General features: G+C 45.9%; 1 protein-coding gene across 4 annotated transcripts in view; it reads left to right on the top strand.

Annotated features, from left to right (window-relative positions):
• Positions 1–512: 512 nt before the first annotated feature.
• The window catches only part of PLEKHM3 (pleckstrin homology domain containing M3), an 87,697-nt gene continuing 70,006 nt past the window's right edge, over positions 513–18,203 (top strand). For 2 of the 4 annotated variants that reach the window (XM_086750765.1, XM_086750768.1), the window contains exons 1-2: positions 513–632; positions 9,888–10,749. In XM_086750765.1, the coding sequence (XP_086606891.1) occupies positions 10,146–10,749 (604 nt within the window). In that variant the 5' untranslated portion in view covers positions 513–632; positions 9,888–10,145. Of the gene's footprint in view, positions 633–1,128; positions 1,151–7,709; positions 7,944–9,887; positions 10,750–18,203 lie in introns of those variants that run through there. The other 2 variants (XM_086750766.1, XM_086750767.1) reach the window with 2 other exon arrangements.

Here is an 18,203-nt window from a genome sequence, read left to right as displayed (position 1 = left end):
GCACCAGAGATCTTTTTGCTGCCCGGTGGCGATGTGAATTTGCACCGTGCTGGTCCCTGCAGCCTTCATGCCTGGGTAAGTGTGCTTGCACTGGGGATTGCTAAAAATCTGCTTAGTGTTCTGCATTTCCCATCTCTCCTGAGATCAAGTAGCAGCTCCCTGAGAATCTCAGCAGCTTTACACGTGGAAAGCTGCAGCTTTACCCCTTGTGCTTGTACAGGAAAACCTGAAGGTTTTTCTGATATCATTTTTTCAAGGGGAAGCAGGAAGCTGGCAGGTTCCCGGGACAGCCGTGACGGCCGGGCCGCTCTCCTGCCGTCACCAGCGTTGGCAAGGCCGGAGGGGGACCCGCCGCGCCACCCGGGCCCCGCTGCCAGCGCCTCCCCCAGCGCGGGGGCTCCCGGCTGGGCGGGCGGCGACGACGGCGGCAGGAACCTTGGTGCCGCGGAGCCGTTTCCCGCGCCGGCCGGGAGGGCTTTGCGGCAGGACGCGGCCCCGTCGCCCGGCAGCAGCGCGGCGGCAAGGAGGGGCCGGGCCGTGCCGGGCCGTGCCTGCGCGCCGGCGGCTCCGCGCCGGGCCGCGCCGGGGGAGCCGTCCTCGGAGCACGGGCGGAGCGCGGCCCCCGGCGGCAGGTAAATACTCCCTTCGGTCGGTGCGGGGCTTGAAGGGTCTGCAAGGTTCCCCGGGCAGCCGAGCCGGGCCGGGCTGCCCCCAGCCTTCGCCGTGCTGCCCGCCTGGGCGTGCGAGGGCCCGGGCGCGGCCGTGCTTGCACTCGCAGCACAAACACGGCTGCAGTCATGTGCCCCGTGCGCAGAGAAAGGTCCCGGCCCGTCCTTTGGTTTTCCCCACCCATAGCCGCTCACGAACTCAGCAGGAATTCGGGCTGCTCCCCCTCGGTGGAACCGAATTCCAGTGTGTGTAGGCACAGTGCGCAGGCAGCGCTCCGATTTAGTAGCCCAGAGTATGACATAATGCCGTGGTCTTCTTACATTGTGGTAAGATTGCTTCATTTACGGAGCAAGCACCCACACGCAGCCAGTGGAATTGGACCTTCTGGAATCAAATAGGCCTGACAGGAGAGTGTCTGTTGTGTGGGAATGCGTGCTAGCTGGAGTATCCGCAGAAATGCTAGGATCACTGGCACTGCAAGGTAAGATAAGAGAAGAAAGTTGAGATCAAGTTTGTGTAGGGAACCATGGCCTGCTCCTGATCTGTTTTCTGTTCTGCAAATACGCACTTAAGGCCCTGATCCTGCAAAGATTTACAGACAAATCTAATTTTAGCCACTACATGAACGCACTAAATGTCTACAAAAAAATTACAATATGTAAATATAAGAAGGCATCTGAATCTTAGTAGAACCAATGCCCATACACCTTTAGCAACAGTCTTTTTAATCTTGCTGCTTTCAAGCCTTGTTTATCCAAATTAGTGAATTAAATTTGCGGTTTAAAAAAAGCAGAAATCTAAAATGTGAAATAGGGCACTATGTAGTGCCATGAAGGATCTCATCAGTCTACATTAGCTTGATACTTCACTCCTGCAGAACCTTATCAAACTGAAGTCACGTTATGTGTTAACATTTAAATTTCATCAAATGTTTTCAGGTTTTTATTTGGCTTCTGCTGAGATTTTGGGTAGTAAAGTTGTAGTTTGGTTTAGAAAACAGGAAACGTTTGTGCTGAGTAGTCACACGACTCTGTGGCGGTACATGTGGTTACAACCAGCCCGCAGCGTTAGCTGTTGTGGCAGGGCTGCCAGCACCTGAGGGTTTGGGTTGCTCTGGTAATTTGCCGAACTTCAGCATTATTTGGATCATTGCTTCCTTTCCTTCCCGTGCCTCTCTTCCTCTGATAATTAATGTGCCAAACCACCGTGGTCCTGGCTGTTTGAAAGAGAAGAGAAGGTTTGAAATGAGTTTGTTGTTAAACACTGTATTTCCATCAGTGTCAGTGTTCAACCACTAATAGTTATGGGTAATTCAGGTCTCGGTGTAGAAAGGCTTGTACTCTCCCAGCTGAGCTCCTTGGGTACCACAGTTAGAGAGAGAAGTTGGGTGCAGTCACAGATCGTGGCTTCTCAGAAAGCTGTGTGCTGGACAGATTTGAAGGTCAAGTATATTTTATTATGACCATGCCATGATCCCAGGGAAGAAATGTCTCTCATGTTCCTGTGGAAATTCACCCTCCCTTGGGTTGTTATTTGGGACTACAGGTATGCTGAAGACCACACATCCGTGCCTCAGGCTGAATCACTGCACTGTTTCATTCCATTTGTCCACATGGATTTTGTGCTTGAAGTGTGGGTTTGAGTTGTTTGCATGCAGACATTCTCCAGGGGTAGAATGTCCTAGAACTCGGGAGAGCCTCTGTTCCCTACGCCCGACACCCTTCCCTGCGAGGTCAGCCACCCAACAGGCAGCATGTGCAAGGAGGCAGTCTGGATTTTAGTCCGATATAACCTGTGAAGGTGCCCACATGCTGATCAGTTTGGCTGACCTGCAGCCTGGGCTGTGCGTCACCATCAGCTAACCTCCGCTGGTCATTCTGCTTTGCTTTCTGTTCCTTTCCTTGCCAAGAGTCCCGCATCCTTTCCGGAGTCCCAGTCCAGCTACTGAGGTTTCAAGTGGTTACTCATCCACGGGAAGTGATACAGCCCCTCATTACTTGGTGGTACTCCCCAGCCGTGAGGGATGTGTGTCAGATGGCTGCAAGGCAAAGGAGTCAGTGATAAAGATCTAAGGAGAGCTGTAGAGCAGTCAGTCTCTGGAGAAAAAAAGCTTTCTGTGGTCTGTCTTCCTCCACTGCTGGGTCCTCCTCACCCTCTGGACCCACTTTGTTCTGGTGCAGCAGGCTGTTGTGTGCTTTTCAGCTTAGAGTTTCTTGCATTTTAATTACTGTTTCAGAAGTGCAGTTAAAATTAAAGATAATGTATACTATAAGCACTGTTTACTATTCATTACTGTGTGCTCATCACTGGATGAGCTGTTTTGTAGCTATGATGTGTTAGTTCCTCCTGCGGGGAGGATGCCTGGGGAGCTTTCCTGTTAAAGGCACTGGGTCACATCAGCAGCTGGGGAAAAATCTATGCTTTCACAGAGTGACACTCATGTATCCTTGCTAAGGGTCTGCTTCCCCTCACAGAATATAGCATTTGGCTTCCTCCCTGGTTTCTCCTATTTCTTAATTTCATCTTTTCTGGTTGGTTTTTGTTTTTTTTTTTCTTCCTTTTGTTTTCTGTAGTGTGGAAGAGATCACTGCTGTATTTTAGCTTGACTGAGATCAGGTACCAAGTTAATTGCAGTTGTTCCTGCTCTTTGCCTGTCTCTAGATCTAGCAGACAGGATGTGGGAGCTCTTCTTCACTGATAAATGTTGGCAGTCAGTTTCATCCTTAAGGGCAATGAGACTATAGGAAACAGGTGGATTTGCAAGGTGGATGTGGTTATGCTTACATTCAGTTATCCTCACTAGTGCCTGGCCCTGTTGCCAAGCATTCCCGACCAGAAAGCCTCTTTCTCCAGTTTTTGTGTGCTTTTCCTGAATTTTGTCAGTGGTGTTGTGCAGGACTATCAGTCAGAAGATATTTATGTCAGACGCTTTAAATTTGGGATTGTCTGAAAATTTTAAGCAATTAATTTCTCAGTAGTGTGCTGGGGAAAGAGGCTTTGAAGAGGGGCTTTAAAAATGTGATCTAAAGGTGATTATCCAGGCCATGTTGAACCAACCATTGACTATCCTATGGCAACCTCTTTGAAACTGTGATCCTGTGTTCCATATGAAAAGTTTCTTGTAGTTTTATCTTCTTTGTGAGGCACTGTAAATTTCATCCAGACATTTAAATGCTTAATCTAACAAGCTTATGTGCTGTGTTTCTCAGTTGGTGTACACAGCAGTAGTCATCTGGGGTTTTGGAATGACTTGGGGAGAAGGCTTGTTGTGTGCTAAGGGAACGAAATACAGCCAGGATACAAAAAAAAAAAAAGTGACAGTTTGCACAGGGACAGTGTCCCAGCTGATACTTACTCCCTGCAATCATCAATTATGAAATTCCTAGTTACCAGTTGCCTCTCCAAATTGAGTAGGAGAGGCAAGCAGGAGTGCAGCTTTCAATCGCTGCTCAGAGAACTGGCCATTGTATGCATGGGATTCGCAACTGCTAAAAGTATGAATGTTTTGAACCAAGACTGCTCTTTGGTTACATATGGATGGCACGCAGCTTGGAGGACCTGACTGGGGATGTTGTGTGCTGAGGCTTCAAGCACAGCAGCTAGAATACTGTGCTTCCTGTACAGCTAAGAGAAAGAGGGCTTCTGGCTGGGAGAGAGACCTAGGCGCCATCATGCTTTGAAAGAGCTTCTGGTCAGAACAAGATTGAGAATATTTGCTGAGTACGCCTTGCTATACTGTAAATAAATAAAGCATCATCTGCCATCTAGTTACAGCAGGGGGATGCTGGAAAGAGGGCACTGCGCAGTACCTTGCACTGTGCTGCTGCTGTCAGTTCTGCAACTTTTTCTGTGAGCATTCTGTGCCAGTGATGTATAGAAGTGGATAGGCAATGGTAAAGAGTATGTGTGACGGCCATCTGTGCATCCTCATTCTCTTTTCTACCCATTCAAGTGTGCCCACCTGACAAACACAGCTCAACCTCTTAACTGAGAGGTAGCACCTAAGTCTTCAGTGTCATAGCTTTTTTTCAGGGATTCTACACAGCAGAACCTATTTTTCAGGGGCTGTCGTTGACCTAAGAGTATCCTATTTAGATTCTGAGCAATACTTGGCTGATGCGACCCATGGAGCTAGTCAGAAATCCTTGGAGCAGCAAAACTTTTAGGCTGTGATTGTTCAAGGTGCCTGTCCTGGTTCTGGCTAGGATAGAGTTAATATTCACCTGAGCTGGGTGGAGAACTGGAGCTGGTAGCCCCTATGGCTGGGGCACCCAGCTGGGATAATTAACTAATTAGCTAACAGCTGGGGTTAATTTACCCAAATTAGCCAAAGGCTATTCCATTCCATCTGACATGATGCTCAGTAGGTAAGTGAGGAGGGTGCTGAGGGGAGCTTTCTGTTACTTGGAAGAAACTAGGTGGGGAGATTTGTTGTAAGCCATTATACTGTATTTGTATTCCATCACTGTTTTGTTTTCTTCTGTTATTGCTGTTAAATTTACTTTTTGTTCAATCTCAACCCACATGTTTTTGCTGGGTTTTTTTTTGTTTACCAATTCTCCCTTCCGTCCCACTGGAGGGTGGGGGGGAGTGAGAGAGAGAGACTGCGTAGTCTGGTCCTGATCGGAGCTGAACTATGACAGTGCCGCTGGAAGACATTCAGGTCACAGGCTGAGATTGCTCAGACTAGCAGGCAGAAGAGCTCATTAGGTACCAGCTGCTCCAGCCCCAGTGGATTGTATTCAAGGGCGCTGTAGATCCATCTTTTCTTCAGCTGACCTGTTGTTCAGACCAGGCTTGTCACCGCCCATAAGCTGGACTGTAGTTGTCCCTGGGACTGTTTGAGTTTGCGCTGCTACCAAATTGCTACCCCATTGAAAGAATGTTTCCTTCTATTTTCCTTGTTGGCGTAGGCGTTTCAGCCCACAGTTGCAATGCAGCACAAGATAAGCAGAGCTGGTTCCAATGGCAGGTTCCAGGGTGCTGCGAAGAGCACAGGGCAAGCTCTCCAGTGGCTGAGGCACCCCAGCTCTCTATCTGCATACAGGTAACTTGTAAAACCCCTCTTGTGCTCCTGAGATAAAATTCTCAGAAACACCCAAATCTTTGCCAGGAATTTGAGCCTAAGAGTCATTAGGAATCAATAAGACTTGGGGGACTTGTAAAAATATTACCCACCTTTTGATATATTTTGCTGGCTAGGAGCTCCTCTCATCTATGCATTTCCTCCTGAACACATTGCTTGTGAACGTCATTGATTGTTCCTTTCTAATTCTTTCTCCAAATACAAGAGAAAAGGGGAAGTCCTTATTAATCTGTTGTATATCACTCATTGTTTTATACATCTCTATGATCTGTTCACTGAAGAGGAGGTCCTGTGAGCGCCAAAACCAACAAGACAGTTTATCAAGTTGTGTGATACCTCCTGTTCCTCCTTCCTGCTTTCTCCCTCTGGTCCCCAGTGTTTTCAGATCCATCTCACACTAAACACTTGTGCTGTGGCTAATTTGGAGAGACCTGTGTGGTGGCACTGGCCTTCTAGAAAGGATAAGGGAACAAGTTTTGCCTGCTTCTCCATTAGCAGGAGGGTGAGGTTGGGTCTGTTTCCTCTCCAGTGTTGAACAGTAGTGTAAGAACTGCATCTTTAAGGACAATACTACTCTGTCACACCTAGTTGAAGTTACCTTTACAGTTAAAGAGAGGGAAGGAGAATTAACTGGCAGATGGGTAGGATGGTGGCACAAACCCTTTTTCCTTAGGAAAATAAACTGAAAGGTGCTTCTTTTATATATACTTTTCATATGGATTGGTGGGCTAAATGGATCTCTTCAGTTACTCGTTCCTAAACACATACTGGCTCTAGCTTTCTCTGCTGCCTGAGCTAGAATGAACAGTCCTGAACATAATGTGTAAGCTGAGGGTACGCAGTGAGCGCCTGTTGTGGTGGTGTGTATTACCTGTAAGATTGCGTTCTACCCTGGCCTCTTCCGTCCTTTTCAGTTATTGCCATGCGATCCTTGGGTATTTTCCCTGGCCCATAGGGATCCAGAAAAGCACATTGGGAAGTTAACTGGTCTCTTCTGGTGTATGTTCCTTGCCATTTATCGTCCATGTTTTTTCTCTGCTGTCAGACTGTGCTGTCATCTAGTTTAAGTCCTTGTGGCTTCTCTAAGGGAAGTAATCTTGACTAAACTGAACTTCTGTGTCTCACGTGGCAAGACCAGCAATCCTTGCTGTTTACCTCAGCCAGTTGAGTAATGTGGCCACTATAAACTTGTGATAGTAAAGACTTTACTCATGTTGTAAGTGCACATTAATTATCTGACTGCTGCAGGTTCATGGACAAAAGCTGTATCTGTGCTAGACAGACATACAGAAAAGCATGTTTTTCAGCTGCTGCAATCCCTGTCCAGCAGTTTTTTGCTAAGTATGGTGCACCATGTTCCTTCACCTTTTTTTTTTTTTTTTTTTTTTTTTTTTTGGTAAAGCTGGTTCCCAGAGGCCTGGATGAGCTGTTAGGTTTCTGCTTCCCCTAATGAATCCCTGCTTACAGTTGCCTATATCGTTGGCAGCCTTTAATAGTTTCGGCTGATACTTGTGTCTTCCTTTTCTATTCACTGCCTTAGGCTGAATGTCTTTGGAAAATTTCAGGTGTTTCCAAGAAACAATACGTAAAGCAATACGTTTATAGTTATTTAAAAGGAGTTCATCCTATCCTATTGTTGGCTTTTTTTTCCCCTCTTGTGGTGGAAGTGATTTCCACTGGTTTCCCTCCTGGAGGAGACTGTGATGGAGCTGTTCGCTGCTGTATCAAAATTTGCTTTCATTTGGCACCAAATCTGTGCCTGTATTAAATTTTTGTTGAGTACCGCTGTCAGAAAATGCCAAATTGTGCTTACAGAGGATACGTGATTGCAGAATCCCAGTGCTAGCGGGAATTACTGATACAACTCTTTCTTTGATCTAAAGAGGTTCTTGGTGGTGTAGGAAGGGATGAACTCGCCACCATTGACGTCACCTTTCACATCTTTATTGAGCAGGACGAACAGACTAGGTTGGAAGATATGAGTGCTGCAATTTGTGAACCGTGTGATGCAGAGGCCTGTCATCTTCTCATGACCTCATGATTCAGCATCTTACTGAATGTGAGGTCAGTTTGTAGTTCGGCAACACCACACTGGGCTGCACGACACTGGATAACTCCAGTCTCACAGGATCCAGAGAAACGTGCAGCCACATGAAGCCCCCAGCACTTAAAAATGGACTTGTTAAATGTAAGTGTCAATTTTCCCCCCTTTCTGCCTTTCCTAATGATTTGAAGTAAATAACAGAGCAACATTGCATCTGCTGGCACTGAAATGCTTCAGTGGCATGTCACAAGCCCTTCTAGAGTGATTGCTGCTCCACTCTCTTGAGTTGAATACAGCCTTGCTCTCTCTACCAGCCGATGTGAAGCGGCCAGCCTGTAGCTTTCACTGTTGGTGTATGATTACGTTAGTGCTGGTTTTGCTTAAGGAATGCCTGTTGCAGTTTTGCAACTTCAAAATACCATTCTTGCTTTAAAGACATGCTGTAGGAGGATGGGGAATAAGTGGACAGGTTGCACCACACCATGTCTCTTAGTCTGTTGCTGAGCTCCCAGGCTCTAAGGTACCAGGGAGCAGATTGCTGTTTTGAGATTGCTGGCAGGAATGAGCTTGAAGAGGGAACTCTATGCTGTATTAAGCTGACAATGCAGATGTACCAAGGATGACTTTATTTCCCACTCCTGTCAACTGGCACAGTTGGACAGCTTTGCTCCATATTGTTCTCATTTGAAAACACTCCAGATCTGTTTTGTTCAGCCCTCTGGTTGCAGTTCTGACTCTGCTTTCAGTGTCTTACTCTACAGTTACTTATTGAAGCTGATCCTAGTCCTGGTTCGCTGTGAGGCTAGTGAAGTGAATCCTTGCAAAGAGATAAGGGGAGAAAGATCCCAGTGTAAAGGGTTTAAGTTTCCAGAGTTACGTGCATAATAATTTATTACTTCTTAGAATAATTTACTTGGAGTGCATTTGCAGAGATCATGGTCTGAACTGCTGATCTGTTAGGAGGGAGGGTAAGCTGCTGCTTTCAAACACAGCTGTGCTATGGCTGGCCACAACAAAAGCAGGTGTGGGAGGAAGCCAGTGGGTGATTGCAGAGGGGGTTGGTTTGTGCTACAGGAGTCTGTGCCCCCTTCTTGGGGGGCTGCTGGCCTCCTTCCTCCCTCCAGCTGGCCGTAGGAAAGAGTGCCTAGTTAGACTACTTTACTAATATAAATTAGGGTAAGGCAAATAGACTGTTCTGGGTTTAAAAAGAACCTTAAATAGAGGTATTCTTTGTGTTTGATGCTGTTTAATAGATGTTTTTTTCCTCCTACGTGTAAATCTTCATGGGTCTTGATAGCACTTCAGCAGTATTCACAAGCTAATGAGCTGCTAATTATCAGCCCTGCCCAGGCTAATTAGTTCCGTTAAAGTGTATTAATCTAGGCAGAGCTCTGAGCTACTGCAGCTTTGCTGCTTCTAGGACTTGAGCTGCTGTGGTCAAAACTGGGATGTAGATCTCTCTGACTTTGGGCTGTTGTGCATGTACAGGCTCTAGGTGCTGTGATTTCTCCTAGCAGCCATGAGAGCTTTCTCCTGCTAGCACAAATGCCCAGTCTCCAGGTCCCAAGAGCTTGCACACATTTGCCTGATTTTCCCCATTTAAGCATACCTGCCATGCATTTCCCTCAAGCATGGCAGCACTGTGGACAGCACTTAAGAGGGAGAGGTTGGAAGGCAACAGGCTTGGCATGACACAAGTCAGCAACAGGACAGCCCCTTATTGGACCCCAGGGAATAGAAACCCCTCTTCCTTCCTCCTCACCAGCGTGAGCTCAAGTGAATCAATACAGCTCTTCAGTAGTTCCAGCCTTAAACCCCTGTTTGTTGTTTCTTACGTTTTGCTCAGTGAGTCAGCTGCTTGGAAAGAAAGATCTGCAGATTTTCTGATGGTAGAGAATATGGAACACACAGAGTTCACAGAGTGAACAACAGAAACCCCCAGAGGGTTCTTCATACGCAATAATGTTGATGCCAAATGAAGGAGAAAGTAAAATCAAGGAGAATGTAACTGTGAAAGGAGTGATGTGATTAAACATATTTATCTGGGAAAAGGTCCCTACTAACATGATGTTTTACTTTGCTTTACAGGTACTCTCCATCACTATGAGCTTATTTCATAGAGGGATGGTAGCGCATTTGATCAGTCGATATTAAGTCTCCCATCTGAAGGTGGATTGATTTCGTTCCTTTCGACCACTAAGGATTGTGGTTGGTGAATGTATCTGCCCCACCACCTCTAAGTTAATGATGTGCCAGGGACAGATATGAAGCAGCTCTTTCCCTGGATATTGATGTGGTATCTTCTTAACACATCACAACGCCTCGGGCCCACCGGCAGCACAGGATATGGAAGCTCTTGAAGTTGATGACATTAGCCCTGCCTTGGAAGTGACTGAAGACTTTTTCAATAGTTTTGATACTAAGCTTGAAAAGATTGTGCAGCCCTCTGAGGTGTACGGTGTACAGGACGTCCCCGAACTGGTTGGGCATGAGGTATTTGATCAGATAACAGAGAGCAGGAATCTAAGGAATGTTGCCTCCTTAGCCAAAAGTAGCCTCATCTGGGATCGCTGCAAAAATGGCCTCTTGGAAACCAAAGCGCAGACAACATTCCCTGCCAAAGACCAGCGTGTGGTGCAGAGGGGAACAGCAGCTGACAACATTGCTTGGGCAGGGGAAGGGGAGACTGCAGCTTTTAACATCTTCAATGTCTGCCAGCGCAGGAGAGACAGGCCTCGCTCAGTGAATGACATCCTGGTGCAGAATGAGGAAGCCTCCACGTTCAAGCCAGGACACAACAGGTCACGCTCTGATGTCAGCCATGTAAACTGGGGAGTGGTCTTCACGGGCACCTCTCTGCAGCAGCCCCCTGCGCCTGGTCAGGACAATAACTGTGCTTTGCTCTCGTACCTGGCGTTAACCAAAGGAGAGGACATCCAAGGAAACACAGGTTTGTGCTGATGCAGTATTGTTTCTGTTGATATGGGGACCTTCCCATTTGTTTTTAATATTTATCTTGAAAGAGGAGCTGCATGTTTAAAAAAAACCAAACCGAACCTCCAAAAAAAAACTGTGAGGTAACTCTTAAGATGATAGAAAACAGCATGGCTCTGTTGTCTTTGATATAGCTCTGCCTGCCTGTCTGCCAGCCTATGGATTAGTTTTTAAACCAATCTTGACTTCTGCTCCTTTCATGGTTTGAAAAACTAAGCTTGTTTTACTTTTTGCTTCTATTTTGTTCAGTTTGACTCAGGAAAAAATAATTTGTTATGTATTTCTGATCATTTCCTTACCTGATTTTCCCAAACTAAAAAAACTTTGAATGCTAAAGCTATTGGGAGAACGGCAAATCCAAACAAAGGCAGTTTTCATAAAAGTTAAAGAGTGGCCATTAAAAAGAGGGCATACAAAGCTTTACTGTGAGGCCTGAGATCTCTGCTCTGTTTCTTTAAGGAATGCTGGCTATTCAGTCCGTAAACAATTAACAAAAACTCAAGCATGCAATTTGTGCTTGTCAATATGAAGGCATCTCTGCCAGCTTTGTATCGGGTACAGGAAGTCTTGTTATCAGATGGAGGCAGGCGTCTCCAGTGAGCCATATGAAGCGCTATTTCAGCAAGTGATACTTTTTCCTTTTCCTTTCTCAAGCACTGCACTGGAAGAGGTTGTGCTCAGGGCTTTGGAAACACTCAACCAGTGTCTCCATCTCCATGATTTATTTTGTAGATGCCAGAAACAGACTGGCACTTGCACAAAAGAAAAGCAATTAGTACCACAGAGGTTTTATAATCTAAATAAAGGCAAGACTTAACAAAGGAATTTAAAAATCAGACGGTTGTGAAAGCATGCATGTGTATGAGGTACATGTTTTGAATAAATATCCTGGTTAGGGTTCAACCAAGCCTTTTGGGTTAGGTTTTCCATATATGTCAGCTATTTTGGAGCATGAAAAGCAGGTGCCTAAATGATTGTATTTGTGGATGTGTTCATATATAAATATATGTAATATGTAGGTTGCTGTGCATATATACACACACAAACTTGTAGGTTATTGTGTTATATTGTGACATAGTTGCTGAGCACCAAAGAAGGGTGCTCTTGGTTTACAAAGGCAAGTATACTTGCTGGTATTTTTGTTTAGGGAGATGTGTTGCTTCCTGCAGAGTGGAGTCTCTGCTCTGTGTCCTTCCTGTGGAAGGGATGCAGAACAGGAACACACCCAGAAGCCTGGAGACAGAGCTCTGAGTTTCTGTCAGGTGTACCCTGGGCATCTCATGTGTTTAACTTAGCATGTAACACCTTTATATGCCCACACAAACACCATTAAAATCTAGCCGTTAAAGGTCAATGCAGGTCCCCGATAGTGTTTTAAGCTTAATCTTTTTGGCTCAATTTCCCCATGCAGCACTCAGAAAAAGAAGATTCTGTTGCTTATACTGTTTATAATAAGAAATACGTAAGCCATTCTGTATTTAAAGACTTGTTCATGTACTTATTCAGTAAGAGTAATTTCAAACTGCCACTGGATCTCCAGCCTGCAAGAGGCAAGTCACCAGTCCAGCTGGTGCTGAGCAGCAGAGTCCAAGGCCGAACTGGTCTCCCTTCTGTCAGTGCAGGGCTTAGGCAACTGCAACAGTGTGTTGGGATGCACCCTAAAGCATTACACCTGTCTGGGGTGAAGCACATTACATTCCCTTCTCCCTTACACACAGATGCAAGGCAGTGTGACACAACTGTTTGTAGAAGAAAGCAAAATGAAAAATGGGAACAATGATGTAGATTTTTCTTCCCTTTCTGTCAAACAAATACATTTTATTAGGAACTGCAATGCTGGAACACCATTGCTTCCAGAGACAGGGACCACATACTGCAGTCTCTCCCTCATCCTGGGTGAGAGTATCTGTGCTTTCAGAAGCTGGACTGTCTGTAAGGTTGTCTTCCTTTGACTCTGGCCCACTTCAGCTGTTCCAGTCCACTTTGCTTAGAGATGACAGACCTCAGGGAGATGCACCAGCCCTCTGGAAGCCCTAAAAGGGCCTTACTGTATCCAGAGTCAAGTCTACAGCAGGACTTCAAAACAGTGTCTAGAACAGCTTGATAGAAAACCTTCTGTGATACAACCGTAAGAGGAAGAGAAAAAACAAGAAACATGCTCTGCGTACAGATGGCTCTAAACCATGGGATTCCTTAAGCTCAGTTGTGTCGAGAATTCGGTCACCCCATCTCAATGTGTACCCAAGGCGTGCCGCTTTGGTAGTAGCAGTGGAGTTCAGTTGTACTCTTCCCAGCCCCTCAGCAGGCACTTACACTGTTTAAGTGCAGTTAATCCAATGATGTTTTTCTCTGTACAGAAAAAGTGAACAAACTGTGTTAGACTATGATATACTCTTTGTCATTATGATTTCATGTTAAACGCTTCGTAGGTGCGAGTTATAACTGTGACGATCTCACCTCTATAAAGTAGTTTTGTGAAGTATGGTGATATTAGCACTCTTAAGAAAAACAGAAATTGACGGAGTTCTGTGAAGAAAACTCTTGGTTTTATACTGTCTGCAGTAGTGCCAGGTGTCTTATAGCCCATCTATCCCTTGATTTCTCCGTGGTACAGGAACAAGTCCCATTGCTGGGCTCAGTGCTACCAGAAGCATAGGTCTTTTCAAAATGGCTTTTTACAGAAGAGACTCAGTAGGGTCAAGCTCTGAGATCTCAGAGGTGAACTGAGCAAGAGAAGGAAATGGATTAGTGGGAGTGGCTGAAGAACTTCTCCCACTACTTGCCTGTAGCCCAGCAGCAGTCAGTACCCCTAAGGCACTGAGCCCACACTTTTTCTACTGCTTTTTGCAAAGGTGCAAGGCATTTGTCAGTGCTTGCTGTGGGCCTTCCAAGAGCCTTTCTGCATGGGACGTTTAAAGGCAGTGGTACCTTCTTTGACAAAGGAGAACTTCTGTGCTTTTTAACCCGTTTCCTTAACCTGTTCTGTTCAGCTGCTGCGCAGGTTTTGGAAGGTAGTCATGGTATTTCTTCCCTCTGCATTTACAAGAGAGTCTGCCATAGAGTTTGCTGCTACTGTGAGCTGAGCTGAAAAGCGAAAAGCAAATGCGAGAAAGTAGATGTTGCAAGTATGTGTATCTGGGACTGGTAATTATTCTCCACAAGAGACTGAAAAATGTATTTTAAGGTTGGCTAAAAGTTACTGCAGTGGTTGAAGGAGTCATAGTGGCTGCAGCCTGTGGAGACATCCCTTTCCAGGGCTTTAATATAGATTAAGCAAATGCACATGGGATGCTGTGAGCAACTTCAGCTGCTCCTTGTCAGTCCTCATTGCAGTAAAGGGCTGTCCTCTGGAGCCTGCAGAGGTCTCCCAGTCCTCCCAGGCTGGCCAAGTTGCTCCACAGATTAACTCTTCACTATATTTCTTCCTTATCTTCATAGTATATTTATTACTATGAGCTTATCTGTTCGTGCTGCTTGCTTTTTTATAATACAAATAAAATGAAACTGGATCCTTTCCATGTGCTGTGAAAGAAAAGGATCTGAAAAGAAGCTGTGCCTTTTGGGGCAGTATCCCCTTAGACTGAGGCAAAACAGCTAGTAGACTAGAAGTGAGCACTGTTTGTGCTACAAAGCAGCGTCAAGCAGTAAGTGGAGCTAGCGAAGACGGAAGTTATAAGCAAATTCAAGACCGGCTTTTGTATTTCTGGCCACGTAGCCTGGCAAACAAAGGGAGAATGCTGCTTCTGTAGTATCCAGCAAAAGCTTGCTTAGATCATTAATACGCAATGTGTGAGCAGCTATATTTACTAGTCATGTGGATGTCTTCAGTCGAACACAGGCACTCCTGAGAGTGTGGGTGCTGTAGTACTTTTCCCAGGTAGCTGTTTTGTTTGCCTGCCATGCCTATGAGCTTGGGGAACTCCAGAGCTGTCACTGTACTGAGCACCTGTATGCTGACAAACTGTCCTTACTGCAGAAGGCTGGCACCTTGTGCTTCTCTCCAGCAAGCAACTATGGAGGAACTCAGCCAGCCCTGCTGATTTTGTCCGTATGCTCTGTCAGGAAGCTTAGCCTACTGGGTATTTGCAGCACCATTTGCAGCCCTAAAACTGGCCCACAAGCCCAAATTCTAATGTGTCTGATCAAGGCCAGGATTTTCCCTCCTTCTTTCGATTGATTATTTTAAAAAAAACCAAACCTTTTTCCCGCCCTCTCCCCTCTCTTCACATTTTTTTGTCTGGCTAGGAGCCTAGCCATTGTTTGGGACATTTTCAAGGTATGATCTTTTACTCAGAGTTTGTGCAGGGGATGTTTCAAGAGAGGCTTGGGCCCTTCTTCATGTAGCTCTTCTACAAATTACATACTTTTCTAGTCTGTTTTTGTAGAGGTAAGATATATAAATCTGTATTCATGAGCAACACACCACTGATTCACAGGTTGGGAACTGGAGGTGACCCTTGAGTTCTGAGGGGTCATTTTACAGTGCTACTTTCTCTTATTCTGGCAACCACACAGACTTTATGTTGGGATGTGTTCTTTGTCAGATATCCTCACCTTCAGCAGCAGTAGTGGCGGCTGGTATTAGCTCTGTGTCTGTGACGGTGGCTCAGGCAGCATTTAGTGGTACACACCAATGTGCTGAGCAGGTTTGTGGTAGTGGCTCACAGAGCAGCAGACCGCAATGCCATCAGTTGCCACTGTTGTTCAGCTCAGGGAGGAGCTGCAAAAACAGCTAGTTGTAAAGGAGAGGTGTGGCAGGTAAGGGAGCAGAGGTGGAGGTGGCCAGAGATCCTGAGAGGTGTGAAACATTGAAGGTGTGACATCCAGCTTTTGTGTTTCCCTTCCAGTGATGGCCAAGTAAAGCCTTGCTCCTGATCCATCTACCAGGAAGATTTCTGAAGCCTAATTGCCATTTGTGATTTTGCAAAAACAGCCCTATAGCGCTCTGTTATGTCTGTGGTATGTAGAAGCTACACAGCCAGGGCAGACCACTGGAATGGCAGAACATTATAGATCCATGGTTTTGTGTGGAAGATAATGGTGCTGTCATCCAAGAGGCAGATGTGCGGAAACAAGACTTCTGCACCTTCCTCTTTTGAGAGCAGGAAGCCTCAAATCGCTTGGAAATAATCCCAGAAGTATCAAGCCAGTTGGAGAACTGATGCCCCCCCTGTGGCCAATTTATTTTCAGCGTTAAAAGCTAGTCAAGAAAAAGGTAGCTGTACTACAGAGATTTGGGACCTTTCAAGATTTAAGGAGGCAAAAATGTTTTTTAAAATCCAGTGTGAGCTGGATGCCCTCCACTGCAGGGGTCCATAAGTGCCAGAGACTGTCTGTGCATCTAGCAAGAGACAGCCCCTTCTCCCAGGAGGTTACAGCTTAAACACACCACACAGTAAGGATAGGGAGGGTGAGTAGGGATGAAGAGCAGTGAGGCGCTTTGCCCAAGATCAAATGGCAGTATAATTTGGATCACCTGACTTTAACGTGTCTGCTGGATGGTACTTCCCCTCTAACCCCCCTGGCTGATTTGAGGAGTGCAGCACTTACCCCCTGCAGGCTCACTCATGATTGCCCCATGGGCTTGGGCAGCCTCCGAGCTGCAATGGCTGCGGAGGGGCTGGCAGCAGCAGCTGTGGAGGGGGCTAGGCTGGGCAGTTACCTGGGGTGGAGGGAAAGGTGACCAACTCCGCTGGCTTGCCTGGGAGGCTGTGGGAGGGTGCAGAGTGATGGGGAGACGATGAAAGGGGCTCACATACAGTAGATAAACTCAGTGCAGGAGGACTACGGTACGCAGCACTGATGAGCCTGGTTGTGAAGCTGTTCTGGTTGGGAGGGTTATTCTTTATGGAGATTTTTGTTCTGGAGTTACGACACTCCATAAAGCTAATGAACAGAGTTTTCATCTCCTGGGGCATTGCTGATTGCTTCCGGTGATGTTGTGATGACTTTCATAATGGAATTTTCAGGTTAGTTGCTGTTATTCCCTTAGTGGTGCCAGCTAACTCTCCTAATGTGAACTGACCCTGTTTCCATAGCTTTGACAGTCACTTTATGTCCTTTCTTCCTTCTTCTTAAAGCTGAATTGAGTGAATTTATTAAAAAATCAGCAAATCCATCTTCATTTTATATTCTCACTTCTTTTACAAGTGCTGCTGTTTTATGCATCTCCTAGCTGGTGGTAGGTAGTCATCTCTTTCAACTCATTATACTTCTGTCCCTTCCAGAGTTGAGTCCTCTTCTGGGCTGGTCTTGCGTTTTCACTGAATCCGACCTTCTCCACTGTCCCGTTGGCACAGGCACTGTGTCAGTATGCACACGGCGCTGGTCATCTACTCAGCAAACACTATGCAAGTGTTCGACTTGCTGCAGAGAAACAAAAAGGATTGGATGGAGTGGCTAGGCAGCTGAGATCCTGTAGACATGGAGTTTCTCATGTTTCTCACACAATGCCACACCTGAAAAGAAAGACAGAACGAATAATTTGGTCAGGTTCCTTATCCATCTGTTTAGGCAGCTCATTCAGGAAGGAGCTTCTTTTTGGTGCACAGCTAAGCCAACCTCACTATCAGTGCATAAATCTAAAATTAAGAGTTTGCAAGTTTAACATTTTCAAAGCAAGTTTTGCTTTCCCTAAGCCTAAGGAAGATGAAAAAGAGCAAATGCTCTTCTGGTGGTTTCTTTATATAAATTAATGCAAACTGCTATGTAGTAACAAGTCCCATTGCTATAGTGGCCTCTTAAAAAGAGGTGGCATTGGGAGAAGAAGCCAGATTTGGCTCCAGGACAGTAATCTGCTGGAAAATTGTGCGTAAATATCAATGCCATTGTTTCAGGACCAAGTGGAATCAGATACATCTCTTTCAGGCAAGTATATCTGCAGACCTGGACGGGAAAATAGGTCGGAAGAAAAGACTGTGTTTTTAAGTAGGAAGGAAGTGGACATTGTGGATCTGAGTCACACCGGCTGAGGCACAGTTTGTCCCTGATCCAGCAAACCCTACCAACCAGGTGACTAACTCAACCAAATTTGAGAGCATTTTAAGCCCCAAAGGTGTCTGCTAAGTTCTGTGGAAATCAGAGAGGAGGACTATTGATAAAAACTCAGTAACTTATGCTCATCTCTTATGAAGCATTAGAGTACCCAGAGAGGAGTGCCACCTCAAGAGAGAAACCCCTCAGAAACTGTACATCTCTGCTTCTGCTCTTCTCCAAGTTACTTGGTATTACTGCCATCACAAATGCTTTAGTGGTGGAAAACAGGGCAAGTTTTCCTGCCATACGAACAGGGATGCAAGTACAGCCAGTTGTTCGGAAGCATATATCTCTGAACATGCTGAGACAACATTTGGGTTCCCTCTCCTGCAGTGCTGGTTGCACCAACCGCCTCTAAGTGCGGAGAGGGGTAGG

Source organism: Chlamydotis macqueenii, chromosome 6 (assembly GCF_036417535.1).
Source record: "Chlamydotis macqueenii isolate bChlMac1 chromosome 6, bChlMac1.mat, whole genome shotgun sequence".
NCBI classification, from domain to species: Eukaryota; Metazoa; Chordata; class Aves; order Otidiformes; family Otididae; genus Chlamydotis; species Chlamydotis macqueenii.
Note: the sequence above shows the minus strand (reverse complement) of the source record. Positions and strands in the feature narration are given on the sequence as shown.